Source organism: Phragmites australis, chromosome 2 (assembly GCF_958298935.1).
Source record: "Phragmites australis chromosome 2, lpPhrAust1.1, whole genome shotgun sequence".
Lineage (NCBI taxonomy): Eukaryota > Viridiplantae > Streptophyta > Magnoliopsida > Poales > Poaceae > Phragmites > Phragmites australis.
The window spans coordinates 9,032,601-9,048,266 of NC_084922.1; the positions used below are offsets into that span (position 1 = coordinate 9,032,601).

Here is a 15,666-nt window from a genome sequence, read left to right on the forward strand (position 1 = left end):
CAAGTTTATTTTCCAACAAAACTCCCCCTAAATCTTGTGCCTATGCTACTGAACACATACCGATTTGATCTCGCAGCTCCAGGAATTGTGCTCGTGGTAGCGCCTTGGTCAGGATATCTGCGAGTTGCCCTCCAGTGCCGATGAAGTCCGGTCTAAGGTCCCCGTTGTCCACAGCTTCACGGATGAAGTGAAAACGCGTCTGAATGTACTTGCTTCGGTCGTGGAACACCGGGTTCTTCATGAGGGCCAGGGCAGACTTGTTGTCCACCCTGAGATTGACAACATCAGGCGCACCGTTCCTGAGGTCACTTAGAAGCCGGGCAATCCAGATGCCCTGGCAAGCTGCCGTAGCGGCAGCGATGTACTCCGATTCACATGATGAGAGTGCGACGACTCTTTGCTTCTGGGACTGCCAGCTCACCAAGTTCCTGCCGAGAAACATCAGCACACCTGTTGTACTCTTACGTGTGTCAACGTCCCTGGCGTGATCACTGTCGCTGTAGCCGATCAGTCTCCAGTTCTCCTCCCTTGTGTAGTGGCAGCCGTAGTGGATGGTCCCTGCCACATACCGTATGATGCGCTTCACCGCCCCAAGGTGCTCCTCCGTGGGCCTTTCCATGAAACGGCTCACGTAGCCAACCGAGAAGGCGAGGTCAGGCCTGGTGTTCACAAGGTAGTGCAAGCTCCCCACCAGGCTTCTGTACTGGGTGGTGTCAATCGATGGCGCGGTGCTCTCCTTACTGAGCTTGAGTCGGGGCTCCATGGGTGTTAAGCAGGGGTTGCAGCCCATGAGCCCTGCCTTCTCCACGATCCGCGACGCATACGCCGCCTGATTCAGGGTGATCGCACCTTCACCCTGATGGACCTCGATGCCCAAATAGAAGCTCAGTGGGCCGAGGTCGCTCATTTTGAACTCCTCCTTCATCTGCGCCTTGAAACGCTTGATCGTTGTGCAGTCTCCGCCGACGATCACCAAGTCATCGACATACACTCCCACCAGCAGTCGGGTGTCGCCATCTCCGCGCGCATACAGCCCGTGCTCCAGTGGACTCTGCTTGAAGCCGAGACTCTTCAGTGTTCGATCAAGTTTGATGTTCCATGCTCTTGGCGCCTGGCGCAGCCCATACAGTGCTTTGTCAAGTCTGTATACCTTGTGCTCTTGCCCTTCGACGACGAAGCCAGGAGGCTGAACAACATAAACCTCCTCGACGAGCTCACCATTCAAGAAGGCGGACTTTACGTCCATATGATGCACCATCCAGCCCTCCTGCGCAGCGAGAGCTAACAACAGACGAACTAAATCGAGGCGCGCGACAGGGGCAAATACCTCATCAAAGTCCACACATGCGCGTTGCACATATCCCTTTGCCACTAGCCGCGCTTTGTGCTTCACGATCACGCCGTGTGCATCCTTCTTCAGTTTGTACACCCACTTGAGCCCAATTGGACGGTGTCCTGGTGGCAAGTCGGCGAGCCTCCAGGTCTTGTTCTCCTCGATCGATGAGATCTCATCAAGCATGGCACACCGCCACGCCTCTTCCTGCTTGGCCTGCGCAAACATCGTCGGCTCCTCGCTATCCACCAGCAGGAGCTCTTCGAAGAGTTCCCGGGTGGCTTGTCCTGGAGGCGTCGCATGCCCCAGAACTTTGTCGATGTTGCGGAACCACAGCGGAGCATCGTCGTGGTTGGCGTCGAGCACATCCTCAGCTGTGGGTGGGGGCGAGACAAACTCGACCGACGGCGTGCTCGGGGATGCCGTCGAACTTGTCGCAGTCATACTGGGCGCAAATGGTGTAGCCACTCCCTGACCCGGCGTCGATTGGAGCATGGTCACCACGTCTGGAGGTGTGACCGCGGTGTACTCGATGACGAAGTCGTCGTCGCAGCTCGTCGCCTGGTCAACGGTCCACTCCCACTGCGCGTGCTCATCAAAGACTATGTCGTGGCTGATGTGTACTCGCCTGGACACCGGATCATAGACGCGGTACGCCTTAGATCCTGGTTCATACCCGACGAAGATCATGGGCCGACTGCGATCATCCAGCTTCGAGACTTTCGGCGCGGTGACCTTCACATGAGCCACGCATTCGAACGTGCAGAGGTGGTGTACCGCTGGTGGACTCCCATTCCAGAGTTCGTATGGCGTCTTCCCGCCAATGCTTTTCGACGATGATCTGTTGAGGAGGTACACCGTAGTGTTGATCGCCTCCCCCCAGAACATGCCGGGCAGCCCCTTCGCCTTGAGCATGCTCCTTACCGTGCCAACCACCGACTGATTCCTGCGTACGACTACGCCGTTCTGTTGTGGCGCATACGGCGCTGTGTGTTCTCGCCTCACACCTAGCTCGGCGCAGTAGTCGTTGAAGTCTGTTGACGTGAACTCTCCCCCCCCCCCTGTCTGTGCGTAGCGCATGAAGCTGCTTGCCAGTCTTCCACTCGATCGCCGCTTGGATGCGCCTAATCGCTGTTGGTGCGGCATCCTTGGACGGCAACAGCGCGCACCACATGTACCGACTGTAGTCATCGACGAGGAGGAGAAAATAGCGGTTGCCGCTGGGAGTCAATGGTGAAATGGGGCCGCAGAGGTCCCCGCGGAGCAGCTGTAGGGGCTCGGTGGAGCGTGTATGCACCCGTTGTGGGAAGGGCGCGCGGCGATGCTTGCCGGCGAGACATGCCTCACACACCTGGTCGACCTGCGTCAGCACCGGAAGGCCATGGACGAGTCCTTCACGCCCCATCTTTCGTAGCGCGACGAAGTTGATGTGTCCGAAACGGGCGTGCCAGCGCCACGCATCCTCGCCCGCTCGCGCCGTCAAGCAGACCGGCCGTGCTATGTTGATGTCGAGCACGTAGAGCCGGCCGAGGCTGCGGTGAATCTTGGGCAGAAGCCGTCGCTGCTCGTCCCGGATCCGCATCACGCCGTCCTCAATCAGGATTTGGTAGCCGCGCTCATCCAGCTGCCCAACGCTTATGATATTCGCGGTGAGGTGCAGGATGAAGTAGGTGTTGGCGAGGGTGCAGTGCTCGCCACTCTTACACGTGTACAGCACCGTGCCGCATCCCTCGATCCGGACGACGGAGCCGTCGCCAAAGCGCACCGAGCCGGTGATGCCCGCGTCGAGGTCGGAGAACGCCGCTTGGGACCCAGTCATGTGATTGGTCGCCCCGGTGTCCACGACCCAGCGCCGGGGATCCCGCTCCTCCGCTTCGCCGAGCGCCGCGAAAACTTTCTCCTCCACCAGCTCGACTATGCCGCGTGGTGCACTCGGTAACTGCAGCACAGATTCAGCACGGGAGACTGTCGTCGAGGCCGGACGCGCCGCAGCGCATCTGGATTTGCCGCTCCGCTCAAGAGATGGGGTTCGGTGGGGAGGCAGAGCTGGTGACGGAGTTGTGGCCGGGGAGACGACGCCGCCCTCCAGAAGGAGTAAAGTGGGCTCATCGTCCTGTGCCACAAGGGCTTGATCCTCGGTCTTGGGTTTGCTCCGGCACTCCTTGGGCTAGTGCCCAACCTTGCCGCAGCTACGACATTTGTCGCCGTTGCGGTTCGGCCCGGAGCTCGCGCCAGCCGAGCTCCCGCTCATGCCGCCGCGTCCTCGCCCCCTTCCGCCACGGCGTCTGTCACGCCCGCAGCTTCCGCGGCCGCCCTCCTGCGCCTTCTTCTTGTACCGGTCGAGCCACTCCTCCTTGGTGAGATAGAGTTTGCCGCCGGTACCCTGCGAGGACGAGGGCGGGGGATCGGCCTCATCCTCGGATGCCTTGAGCCTTCCGGTGATCTCCTCCACTGAAAGCTTCGATATATCGAGTAAAGTCTCAATGGAGAGGACGAGCTGTTTAAACCTGGGACGGGCGATGCGCAGATACTTCTCGACGACCTCGTTGTCAGGCTCGGGGTCGCCAAGGGTGGCCAACTGGTTGACGAGGCCAGTGAGCCGCATCGCAAAGTCCTCGACGGACTCGCCGTCGCGAAACGCGATCAACTCCTAGTCACGGCGTAGCTTTTGCGCAGTCGTCTTGTGGATCCGATCGTCACCAATTCGCATCGTCCTGATGGCCTCCCACGCTTCCAGCGCCGTCTCCTTAGGCGCGAGCGTGGAGATCATCTCAGGAGGGACCGCGCTGCAAATGGCATCAAGTGCCATCCTGTCCACATGGAACTCGACGCCGCCGGGCTCAATGGTGTCCCACAGGCAGCGCGCTTGAAGCTTGATCTTCATCAGCAGCGCCCAGTCGTTGTAGTTCGTCTTGGTCAGCTGGGGGTAGTTTGCCAAGCCACCTACCTCCTTGACCACGCGGTGTATAACCAGCCCGCGGTCGTTCCCGCCGCTTCCCTCGGAGCGGCCGCCGGAACCTCCAGGAGTGCGCCCGGGCGACAAAGCCCGCCGGCGCGGCGACAGCGTGCGATCTCGTGGCATGAATGCCCACTAGATTGCACGACGACGGGTCCAAGATTGAAATCGAGCTCTGATGCCACTTGTTAGTTCCCCGGCGATGATGATCGGCGAGAAACTTAGCTGGAGCTCTCACGAACTCACTATGAATCCAAGTGGAACACAACGAAGATTTTTGTGCTGCCAACTGAAGCAGCGTTTTTTTTTTTGGCTTAGTTCGGATTTATATGCCAACGATTACATGGAAGAAAAACAGCGCATGAACGCTTCTTATGCCGTGCCATTGCCGCGTCCATCCCCACGACGCGCAGCGTGCGATCCGTTCCTGACGCGAGACTCGGACGCTCGAGCTATTCCCGGCGACCCACAACTGCACGCACGGCGTCCACACAGATCATGGGCTCGTGCATGTCTTGACTGACTCAACTAAATTAAGCAAGCTAATAGACCAGGCACAAGTTTATTTTCCAACATAGAACACGGACGGTGACCTGGATCATGCCCCGGTTGTCCCGGTGGGAGCTCCGCTCCTGGCCTTCGCAGTAGTCCTTTCCTATGACCCCAAGATCTCATCCGCTGTGCTCTTGCATCGCATCGAATCCTGATCACATGGCCTCCGTCAGGCCCTCGCAGCTCAGGTGCACGTTGGTTGCTTCGGTGCGGTGCAAGTGGAAGCACGGATGCCGACCTGAACCATGAAAATGGTGAAAAGAAATCTGGACTTGGAGGAAAGGAAGGCCGAAGAGGCCCTGGAGGACTACGCAGGCAGCGATACGAACTCCCGTGCCTCGCGGGTGCGGAGTGTTTCGGCGGCCGGTTCGTCGTAGAGTCCAAATGAAATCCGCGGGATCCAACTCCCGTGCGGCCCATCCAGCTATGGTTGCAAAGCGAGTGCGCAAAGGCGACAGGCCCAGGTGCGAGGTCCGCCCCGACGGTCGAGGCCTTACCGCGCTAGCAGGGACGAACGGCTGCAGGATGGCGTGGCTGGTCGCGGCGCAGGGAAAAGGAGGCCCTTCATCAAGTCCATGAAAGAAGAGAGGCCCAGGTGACTTACCGGCCGATTCGTTCTTGCATAACCTCCCTCGTTCGGCCACCTGGCTTCAGTATAATTCTGTGCCTCAATTATTCTGGCCATTTGATGCCCTACGGGCTATGGGGTCATTAGCTGACAACGGTACGCCGATTGCTGATGACACGCCAGCTCACAAATTTGGTACCTAGGATACGCCATCGGATTATATTCTACCACGTAAAACTTTAGCATAATCTTTTTAAGCTGTGTGTAGATCTCCAAACTATATATATATATATGCGCAATTGTTCTCCAATCATGCATCCTGAATTCCTGACCTCAAAGTATATATATATATCCAAAAAGGGAGGGAGAGACGCCATTATATCCATGCATGTTCTATTATTCTCAATCCCACTAACACAAAATTCTCCTTGCAACTTCTTTATGGGACCGAATCAAACGCACATGCATGCATGGGAGCCTAACAAGGTTACATGTCCACTTTAATTGGTTTCTTTTCTTTCTTTTTTCCCCAAGTGATCGACGATGTGTTGATTGTGTGTGTGTGTGTGAGAGAGAGAGAGAGAGAGCGCTTCCCCTCCCTCACCGCCTGTGTGCTACGATGGAGAGAGGGAACAAAGACACGGCATTCCTTTGTCTTTCTTTTCTCCTTTCTATCGCCTGTGGAAAGGGACAGACAAAGAATTACTCGTGTATGCGCCGCTACTGATGCTGCATGTACTTGAAACCATTGGCATTGTCTGCTGCGTTGTCGTTGCTTAACGATCTCTCTCTCTCTCTCTCTCACACACACACACACACACACACACAGACACACGTACGCACACGACAAACATGTACTTGTTGAGCAATTGCATCCTAGCTGGCAGCTGCTTGTCTGCAAAGTAACAGAAAATATATACTAGGTAGGTTTACTTTAAGAAGACTATAATACATGTGATGGAATTTGCTTCTACTAGCTTGTAATATTCCAGATGTTCAAGTACTGAACTAAAGAGACAATACGAAGCAAACGGTGCAACATATATAGCTCTTCGGATCGAGAACCTTTCCTTTACCTAACTCTGTGACCAAGAGTTGTATGAGAAAAGGCAAGGCATATCAGCATATGTCCTCTTAGTACAAGGGTTTCTCAGCAGCAACTACAAAAGTGACAATATGCCCTGGAAAAAAGAACTCCATTATACTTCGTGCATATGTATATTATCAGACCAAGTGCAGAAGCATCTGCCAAAATTCGATCGATGATGGTACAGAAGGGGTTGCATCAGAAAAAAGGAGTTCATATTCCAAGTACCTTGCTAGCTAGTTGTGTCCTAGGATCTCCATTGTCTAGTTAACCATCTAGCTAGATACATGCATGGGAGTATGTTCGTCTTACCGACAAAACATAGGCAAACCAATAAATTTAGGATGAATTTCAACCGGTGACGGATGCAGAGGAGCCAAGTAGGAAAGCTCATCTAATACCCTCTCTCCCTCTTCTTCCACCTCTTCCTCTCCTTTCTCTCTCTTTTCTTCTCCCTCTCCCTCATCCATTGCAAAAAAGAAATTGTTGTGGGAGCTCAAGGAGCTTCCATTGGCTACAAAGTAATAGGAGGGGCTGAGCCCCCTGGATGCGCCCTTGATCTCAACTCCATTGTCTAATGGTAGATAGTACTCAAATTTTAAAGAGAAACATCTATATGACCGTCTAGATTGAGACGTACGTGTATGTATACCGTCTCATGCACGTTATTCCCAGTAGCGTGAGATAAGCTTCATGCGTACGTGTACGCACACGTCGAAAGCAAGCCTTGCGGTCGCTAAGACCATGCGTGGGCCCACATGCCATGCACTTGCATACCCCCTCCCCCCTCTCTCTCTATACAAGCTTCTCATTGTCGAAACAATATATGTAGTCATTAATTTAGCAGGGAAGGAGCTAGGATTTTACTGCACCTAAGGCTGGAATAATGTGTCCTAGTCTAGAATCCAAAATTATTTGAATTTGTCTTAAATTTTATGTAGTTTTTTATATGTGTTTAGACCTGCACCTATAGGCGAGCTCTGTCCCTGTTCTTAAGGACACGAAAATGAAACTATTTGATGGAAATTACGACAAAGAGTTATGCATATACCTAGTTTCTTTCTTTTCTATTTCCACTTGGACTATATCACATTAATTTAAATGGACTCAACTTGTCGGTATGTTGGCACTATGTGCATACATTATAATTTAGACATATACACTTGCTAATTCGCATGCACATAATTGTTAAAACTTATACTATAAGGAGAACCAACGCATCAATGTCCTCGCCATTGGATCGGAAAAGGCTATCAGATCACCCAAGTGCATGCTATGGTACTTTGGGCTTCAACATGCTCTGTGGTGCTCCTCCGCCCCGGGTGCATCTAATGTTCTCATCATTGGAAAAATAGTGCCCATAGCTTGGTAGAAGTCTAGGGATGCTTTACGGGATAAATAAATAGAGTATAAACCTAGCTTTTGAATATTGGAAACGTGTGCATTACATAAGCAAAGTTTGCATTAGAAATAGTTCTACTTAGATTTTAACAAATCAAGCATGCATTTCAATTTTAAGTTTAATTCATTCTAGCTATTGTTACATCTTTTAGATGGCATGATGGAGCACCGTGTCGATGATTTGGTTGTTGATCTCTGAGTTTTATGTTGTGCATCTAATATGTAACAATAATACTCAATGTTTCGCTCAAAAGTATTTGAATGATATTACTAATTTCCTTGATGCGACAAACTAATTAGAAAAGAAAATAGAGGTAAACTAAAAAAATCAACAAAATGTGCATGAAAGCATTATATATGAATCTACTAATGATATAATGGCAAATAAAATACCTGTTACACTACTACAGAACATAACATAAGTAACGGCTCTTCAGTGCGGTTGTGCAAAAACCACCACTGAAAATGTATCACTGCCAATTCTAAACCTCCCGCGCCCGAATAGTGATGGAGCCGCTAAAAATCGGCACTGATACGGACTATCAGTAACAGTTCTAGTCACAACCCGCACTGATAGTTCATCTGGACCCAAAAATTTAATCAATTATAATTTTGGCTCAACCAAACGTCCAGCTCCAACTATCAGTGCCGATTCAAATCACAACCGACATTGGTAGTCCATATGAACCCGGAATTTGGATCCAATACAATTTTAGCTTACGCCCACGTCCCGTGCAAAGCTTATCTCTTTCCTCCGTCCGGCTCAATCCTCACACCCTTATCTCTTTCCTCACCAGAGTTCTCCTACTGCTTCACGCCCTTCAACGACACGATGACCACAAGCCCCTTCTTCCTAGGCTCGCTGGCGAGCCTCTCGTCCTCAGCCCAGTCCATGCCATTCGTGCCAAACCCCACCGGTGCGTGGAGGAGCTCCTACTACTACCTCTCCCTGGAAGGGATCACCATCGACGATACCCTACTGTCCATCGACCCGGCCGTGTTCCAGTTGACCGCGTCGAGCCGCGGTGGGCTCATCATCGATTCCGACACGACGTTCACGACGTTGGAGGAGCGCGCGTTTGTGGTGCTAGCCCGCGCTGTTGCGGCACGCATAGCGCTGCCACTCACCAGCGACAGCCACCTGCGCCTTAGCCTCTTCCCGCGGCTGTGGCGACTGCAGCAGGAGTGGTGTCGGGAGCTCATCATCGGGGGCTCCGACGGTGGGAGATCGGCGAGGTGGCCTCCCGGCTCGGAGGCACTCCATCAGGCGCGACAAGCGGTGGCGGCGCAAGCGGCTGTGGTGGCATCCTTCATGCTGTGAACTGTGGCGGCGGCTTTTGTGTCGCCGCATTTGTGCAGGGCGTAGCAAGGCAAGCTGTGGCACGACAGCAGTGGTTGAGCGCGCAAGCGGTGGCGGCGGCAGCCGAGCTGGCTCGACGCCGTGCCACAACTCACTTTATTTTCTCTTTTTTTATTTTCTGAAAATAGCAACAGTGTCTGGTGGATAACCGGCACTTATAGTAGTCCATTATCAGTGCCGAGTAAAAAGTGCCGATTGAAAAATCGACAGAAAAGTTATTTTTCAACCGGAACTGAAATATTGTTCTCTAGTAGTGTTAGTGTCCTTTTCTCTATGCTAATGATTTATCTAGAGAGAGCTTAAATTAATACACAAGTACAAGTTAAATGGATAAAGTAGCATGTGAGTGTGCCCTAATAGATTTAGACCATAGTAGTAATTATTTCAATATTTGCATGTAAGGCACATTAATCGTATCAATCAGCTTATTCCTTGCAAACAATCTGGCTTGAATTCTACTCGTTACACAAGTTAATTAACAATAGTAACCAAAACTAAACAATATTTGCGCCTCTAGAAAGGAACAAACTTCTTACTAAGTTTATTCCTCCATGATGCATTTGGGGCACAAATTAACCAAGGGAAAATAAATATCAACTTATAAAGCAAAAAAAAAGAGGGTTAATGTACATGCAAACAATACTACTTTTTACAATTGAAAGATATCAAAAAGCAAATAAAAAACATGATAAAAACCGTGAACCGTTTATAGTTATACGTGGATTAAGGTGCACTAATACTGGTTGCATCTAGGTGGGTTATGCTCCATTTTGATGTCAGCACAACAATATATATCTTTCCTCCCATCGATCTTCCCTCTTTTCTTTTCGTTCATCACTTCGTCTCTTCTGTCTTGGAGAGTTCACAGTTAATTTGATCCTCCTTTTTTTTTTTGCATTGAGGGGGATCTACAGATATCTGTCTCTCTTTTCTTCTCCCAACAGCAGTACATTCTCCAAGAAAGCAATATTTTATATTCAAGGAGACAAAGACCATGCTATTGAAAGTGGTCGTGGTTAGTATTCTGTTCGTATTGATTGCCACTATATTTACCAGCCTTGTTGCAACTATCCATGATGATCTGTGTTGTCAGGTGGCCAGTACGGGTAAGGCCATTCTGTCTCTTGAGAGTGAGGAATCGATGTTTCCTGCAATAGAAATGAAAAGGGGGTTAAAAAAAGGAACAGCTAATTCACTGCTTCAGTGAAGTGCGACAGTTGAATGAGTGAGAAAGAATGAAAGATAATACGACTTGAAAGAGAGTAGCACATGTGCCAGTGAAAAGAAGGCAATTTTCTTTTAGGAAAGCCATGGGATGATGCAGTATCATTTTTTGACCTTCTGTTAGACTATGTAACCATCAGCGGGAATTTCAACTTAATCCTCCTATTCTATACATCTGAACTGGTTGACAAGACTATCCTGGGAAATTCTGACACGAGAACACGAATACACAACAATGATAACAATGACAAAGCATGCATGGTTTTCGTGTGAATTCATTCATAGAAAAGAGTGGAAGAGAACAACAAATGATATTGCCCCCTTTTCTTTAGCTCTTTTCTCAAGAGATACAGTAAAAAACTATTATAGTCTGAAAAAGCGAGGAGTGCTACCGACACGGAGAAAAAGCTCTCGTTTTCACCTATATTGTCATGAAAGCAAAGAAAGTATGGTCTTGTTTTTACGTTGGTCTTTGGGCTCTCCTTTGGCACTCAAAAGCAAAGCAAATGGTGGTCCTTGTTTGCATATCTTCATGATGTTTCTTCTATCTCATCACTGAGAGTACTACAGTCTACAGATCTCTCTCTCACACACACAGGTATACTACTACAGTATACATCTCTCTTTCTCTATCTCGATTTTGTTGGCATGCATGCTGTAAAAGCACCTAAAATGACCAATATAAACACAGGGAACCAAATGTGGGGGAAAAGTTGACATGGTGAGGGCTTGTTTCAGAATGCTAGAACGACAAAAAGACTACGGGACCCCACAGTGAAGTTTCCTCAGGACCCAGGGGGGGCTGGGGCAGTGTTTCTCTTTCTATCCCTCGCCTCGATGAATGTGTACTAGACTACTAGCTCATTAGGGACCGAAGTCTTCATATGCATATGGTGTTTTCATACATGCTTAATTTAGACAGATAAAATGACTCATGAAGCCTGGCATAAGTTCTGATGTTTTTCCTATCAGCGTGTTTAACAGTGCTGAGGAGATTAAATAGAGAACTGGAACACTTACTCCTTTTGTGCTTGTGGACGATGTGCAGCCCATTATCAATTCTTCCAAGCCGGCAGACCTGCGGTCAAGCTTTTGCTGTGGCTGTTGCTGCTGGTGCTGTTGTTGCATGTTCTTTGTTACAATAGTGTTGAAATGGAACAGTAACTAAAGTATTGCTTCAGTAAAGAACGAAGCTAAAAGGTAAAGGAACTATTGGAGAGAGTATGGCCATGGAGCGGTTCTTTCTTTGCAAGCTAGATAGGCTGGCCAATATGTATGTGCCAGCATCAATCAATTCAAATAAACTGAAATATCCAAGGATACTAAAAATGGCTGGCAGCATTGGTATCTTCAAATTAAAAAACCATGGTCTTAAATTACAAATCTATCTGAGAATGAAATATGGACCTTCATATATATAATTATTACAAAATTGAATATGCTACAACAAATTATGCTTATAAAATAATATATATTTTTATATAATCCTGGAGATTTTTTGCAAGTTCCTCACCCCCACTGCTCAGGAATATATAAAATGTTCACAAATTCCAAAGGATGATGCAACAATTAATGAGTGCTATACTGAGCATATACAGATGAAAATTACTATACACACAATAAAATAATTATTATTATTTTTAAATACCTTGTATCACACACTTAGTTATTATAATTTAATGTAACTGTTTTTTATGAAAAGATTATTTTATGAATTGTTTACCCTAGTGGCTGGGTCAAAACACCACAACTAATCTAGAAATTCTGTATGGGACAATAATTGTAGATTACTAAAATTACTGTGCTAAGTTTGTTTAGACATCAAAGCAAGGTAGCCACTCCTTCCAAGGCGCTATATTTTCCATTTTGGTGGCAAAGCTTGCTCTTCTTTATAAAAAAAAAATACAGAGAAGCATGGCTATTGCCGTTCCATTAAAGAAGAAAAAAAGGTGCCTTGTAGCAAGGTTCGAAATTAAAAACGTGAAGGATAGCAAAAGATCAGATGTCAACAACGATAGAACTACTAAAACACGCTTACAAAACATGTTAATGTATGTAATTTGCTTTAAACTCGTTTGCATTATTCAGTTACCCCAACATGAAAGAGCAGTTAGTTCTTCTAGAAAATGTATGAAAGGAAACAAGCCAAGATGAATTAATCACCTGAAATTTGTCATGGTGGTGGAGAAGGATCGCTGGCACATGGAACTGATCATGATCAACAACTGATGCGTGCTGCATTGTATGCGGCACTATAGTCGAGACGGGATTCGATGGCCTACTGATCAGGAAAGCTGCAGCTGGCACGGCCGTCGTCCCGAGCACCGGCCGGTGTGGTTGCTGCTCCTGGCCAGCATGATGCTGCCCTGATCGTCCAAGCTGATTAGATGGCACCTGATCACCACCTATACCAACCTGTTCCGTACAAATACGTACGTGCGTTAATTCTTACTCCTATATGCTACCGTTCGTAATTCTAATCCATTGATATATGACGTTAGTTTCTATTTCTATCTCCAGTTTTCCATTCCCTTTCAGTTGTACTGTTAGATATCTGCACTTTTTTCTTTTCGTAGATTAGTAGAAGAGAATAGGGGGCATCTTGGTAGTTTTTGCTTTCACGGTGGGTGGATGGTTTCTAGGGTTGCTTGCAATATGAGTAAAATGATGTGAGACCCGAACTAATAAAAAGGGTCCATACTGTGTGATGTGTAGCTCATCTTTTGCATTAGACTGACACATCCTACATACGTTTGGTCAGCTACCCAAACGCCCATGCATATATGCGCAACAAGGAAGCTCATCTAACCAAACAGGAAGTACATATATCCGCACCAAAAGGACAAAAAAGGAGAAAAAAGCAGGAGGGTGCATGGGAATGGATCGAGGGGTAATCTGGATGATGTTCACCTCGACCTACCTAACTAGCAGAAGTTGATATACGCACCTGTACGCTATCCTTCTCTAAGAACAAAAAACTGCACCAGTCATCTGTACTTCCAGACTAATGATGCTAATAAAGGGAGAATGGTTACCTCCTGATCAAAGGTCTCCCTGAAAGGCGTGAAGCTGAAATGGTCCGCCGACTGCTTCAAGTGCTGCTGCATCTCGACGGCCGCGGTGACCGTGTATCCGGCCGGGAACGATGTTGCCGACACCTCGTGGTCCCTCGACGAGCAGCTGCCGCTGCCACTATCCCTCCTACGCTGCTCCTGCACCGTCGTCGCTGCCACGACGACGGTGGCACCCCGGTCGGACGACCAGCTGCACTGCCTGGGTTGCGTCTGGTAGAATATCTTGCACACCACCAGCTCTCCCTCCTTCTCCTCTTCGAGGTCGCCGAGGTGGTACTGGTGCATCACCCAGTTCGTCTTCTCCGGCTTGCGGTGCTTGCCAAAGTTGGTGTACAACACCAATATCTTCTTGCACCCCTTCTGCCGGCCGTTCACCATCACCGGCCGCGTCTTGCCGGTCTTGTGCCATCTCGTCTCGCCCTTGTGAACGTCGCACTCCGTCTGTATCTTCCTCCTCTTCCTCGTGCCCGTCGTGTAGGCCTTGGACGGCCGGTGGAAGAAGTGCTTGCTTAGGCCATCCCTTGTCACACCTGATTATCAGCACAAGGCATATAGATGCAAGAACTGTGTGAGAACCTGGAGTTGGGTGGGTGGCCAATGTTTCTTGAAAGATGCAACAAACCTCTGAAAAAGAGAAGAGATAGAAAGGAAAGAAACCCATTTGGAAACTTCAGAAGCATCTTACCATCATGACTGAGAGGAGAGAGGTAGATCAGGGTAGGCACAACTTTCCATAAACAATAATTCTCTTTGCATATACCCAAGAGCACATGTGTAGAAAACACTAAGAATAGAGGGGAGAGCACATCAAGAACAAGGGAATATATGCCATATCCCAAATCCAAACCACAGCACATAATTCATGGCGAAATAATCCCAACATACAATATATCACTCCATGAAAAGCAAAGCTAAAAAAGCTAGGAATATATCTGTATAAGTATATGGTTCGATATTTCTGCCGATGTCTAGCTTAGCTAGCTCTCTCACCTGGAAGTTTCTCAGGGTGGGTGTAACATATTCCATCCTCCCCATCTATTGTGGGTATGAACTCGTCGATGAGAGGGTGAGATCTCGAGCCTTCTTCTTTCACTTTCGCCTCGAGGTGCTCGATCAGCTCCTGGTCCGTTGGATCGAACTTGACGCCGGCCGGCAGCCCCAGCCAATCCTTCTTGCAGTTACAGCAATTAATTCCATCAAAAGAAGTTGCGGTAAGAATCATCAGGCCTAGCTGAGGGGTGCAACTGTACGTACACATAGATTTTTTTTCGAAAGGAAAAAAATTGTCAGCTCCGTCTGTCGTGCATACCGGTTTGCTGTCGATTTTGTGGCCGCAGTTGGGGCAGGGCTTCGCGGTGGAGATCCGGTGTTCCTCGAGCTTCTCGTTGATGAGCTTCGAGCTGCTGATATGCCCCCTATTCATGTTCGATTCATATGTGGCCGGAGGAGGCAGTGTTCATGCATGAGTATGAGGGGTCCTCCTTTCTGTCTAGCTGCAAAGTAATCAAACAAGCATATGGTCAGCAAGCACAATTCAACAAGAACACGAGATCGAAACAAGTGAAAGAAGGCAATAAAAGAGAGGAGTAAACCGAAGGGCGCAAGTAGCAGGAGGAGCAGCAGGGGTGCAAAGGAGAGAAAGGAGTGAGGGAGAGGCGTACGTATAAAAAAATCAAGGCAGGCAGCCTGCTGCTTTCACCGGTTTAATACAAGAGAGCTGAATTCCTTCCTACTTCAACTGAAGCCACACCCCTTGAGGAAAAGTTGGGCCCCTCCTCCTTAGCCCTCTCTCTCTCTTTCTCTCTCTATCGCTTAAGCATAACACAAGACATAGACACCTTTCATCTGTGCTAAATTAAACTGCCTGTAAGATGATGCCGCGCCATTCACCTTTGCCTTATACGTTTACTGTTGATGCACGTATATTTTATTGGGCTTCAGACTTTCAGAAACTGGCTGGCTGGGAGCTAGTAGAACCAAAAGCAAAAGGCATGAAGAACTGCTGCCTCAGACCACAGCTGTTATTGCAGATTCCACACACTGCATGCACTGCACTTACTCTCACGCCACGCGGAGAGAGAGAGAGAGAGAGAGAGTAGAGTATCTAGGAG

General features: G+C 48.8%; 1 protein-coding gene across 4 annotated transcripts; it reads right to left on the reverse strand.

The window, feature by feature from the left end:
- Positions 1-9,829: 9,829 nt before the first annotated feature.
- On the reverse strand, positions 9,830-15,344 carry LOC133898397 (NAC domain-containing protein 75-like). 4 transcript variants are annotated; one of them, XM_062339097.1, is made up of 7 exons: positions 15,217-15,344; positions 14,865-15,048; positions 14,546-14,726; positions 13,517-14,085; positions 12,645-12,896; positions 11,502-11,597; positions 9,830-10,405 (listed from the first exon to the last, which is right to left on the reverse strand). In XM_062339097.1, exons 2-7 carry the CDS (start codon positions 14,976-14,978, stop codon positions 10,325-10,327), a joined length of 1,293 nt encoding a protein of 430 aa, XP_062195081.1. In that variant the 5' UTR covers positions 14,979-15,048; positions 15,217-15,344; the 3' UTR covers positions 9,830-10,324. The 4 variants fall into 4 exon arrangements, with proteins under 4 accessions (XP_062195081.1, XP_062195072.1, XP_062195065.1 ...); XM_062339088.1 differs by having other exon boundaries at positions 15,148-15,263; XM_062339081.1 differs by lacking the exon at positions 15,217-15,344 and having other exon boundaries at positions 14,865-15,199.
- Positions 15,345-15,666: the final 322 nt, after the last annotated feature.

Excerpts from the sequence above, each read along its gene's own strand:
- LOC133898397 (XM_062339097.1), bottom strand. The coding sequence starts at position 14,978 with ATGAATAGGGGGCATATCAGCAGCTCGAAGCTCATCAACGAGAAGCTC. Across the intron at positions 11,598-12,644 it reads ACCACCATGACAAATTTCAG|CACCAGCAGCAACAGCCACA; the intron begins GTGATTAATTCA and ends ATGCAACAACAG. Across the intron at positions 10,406-11,501 it reads CGTCCACAAGCACAAAAGGA|GAAACATCGATTCCTCACTC; the intron begins GTAAGTGTTCCA and ends TTTCTATTGCAG.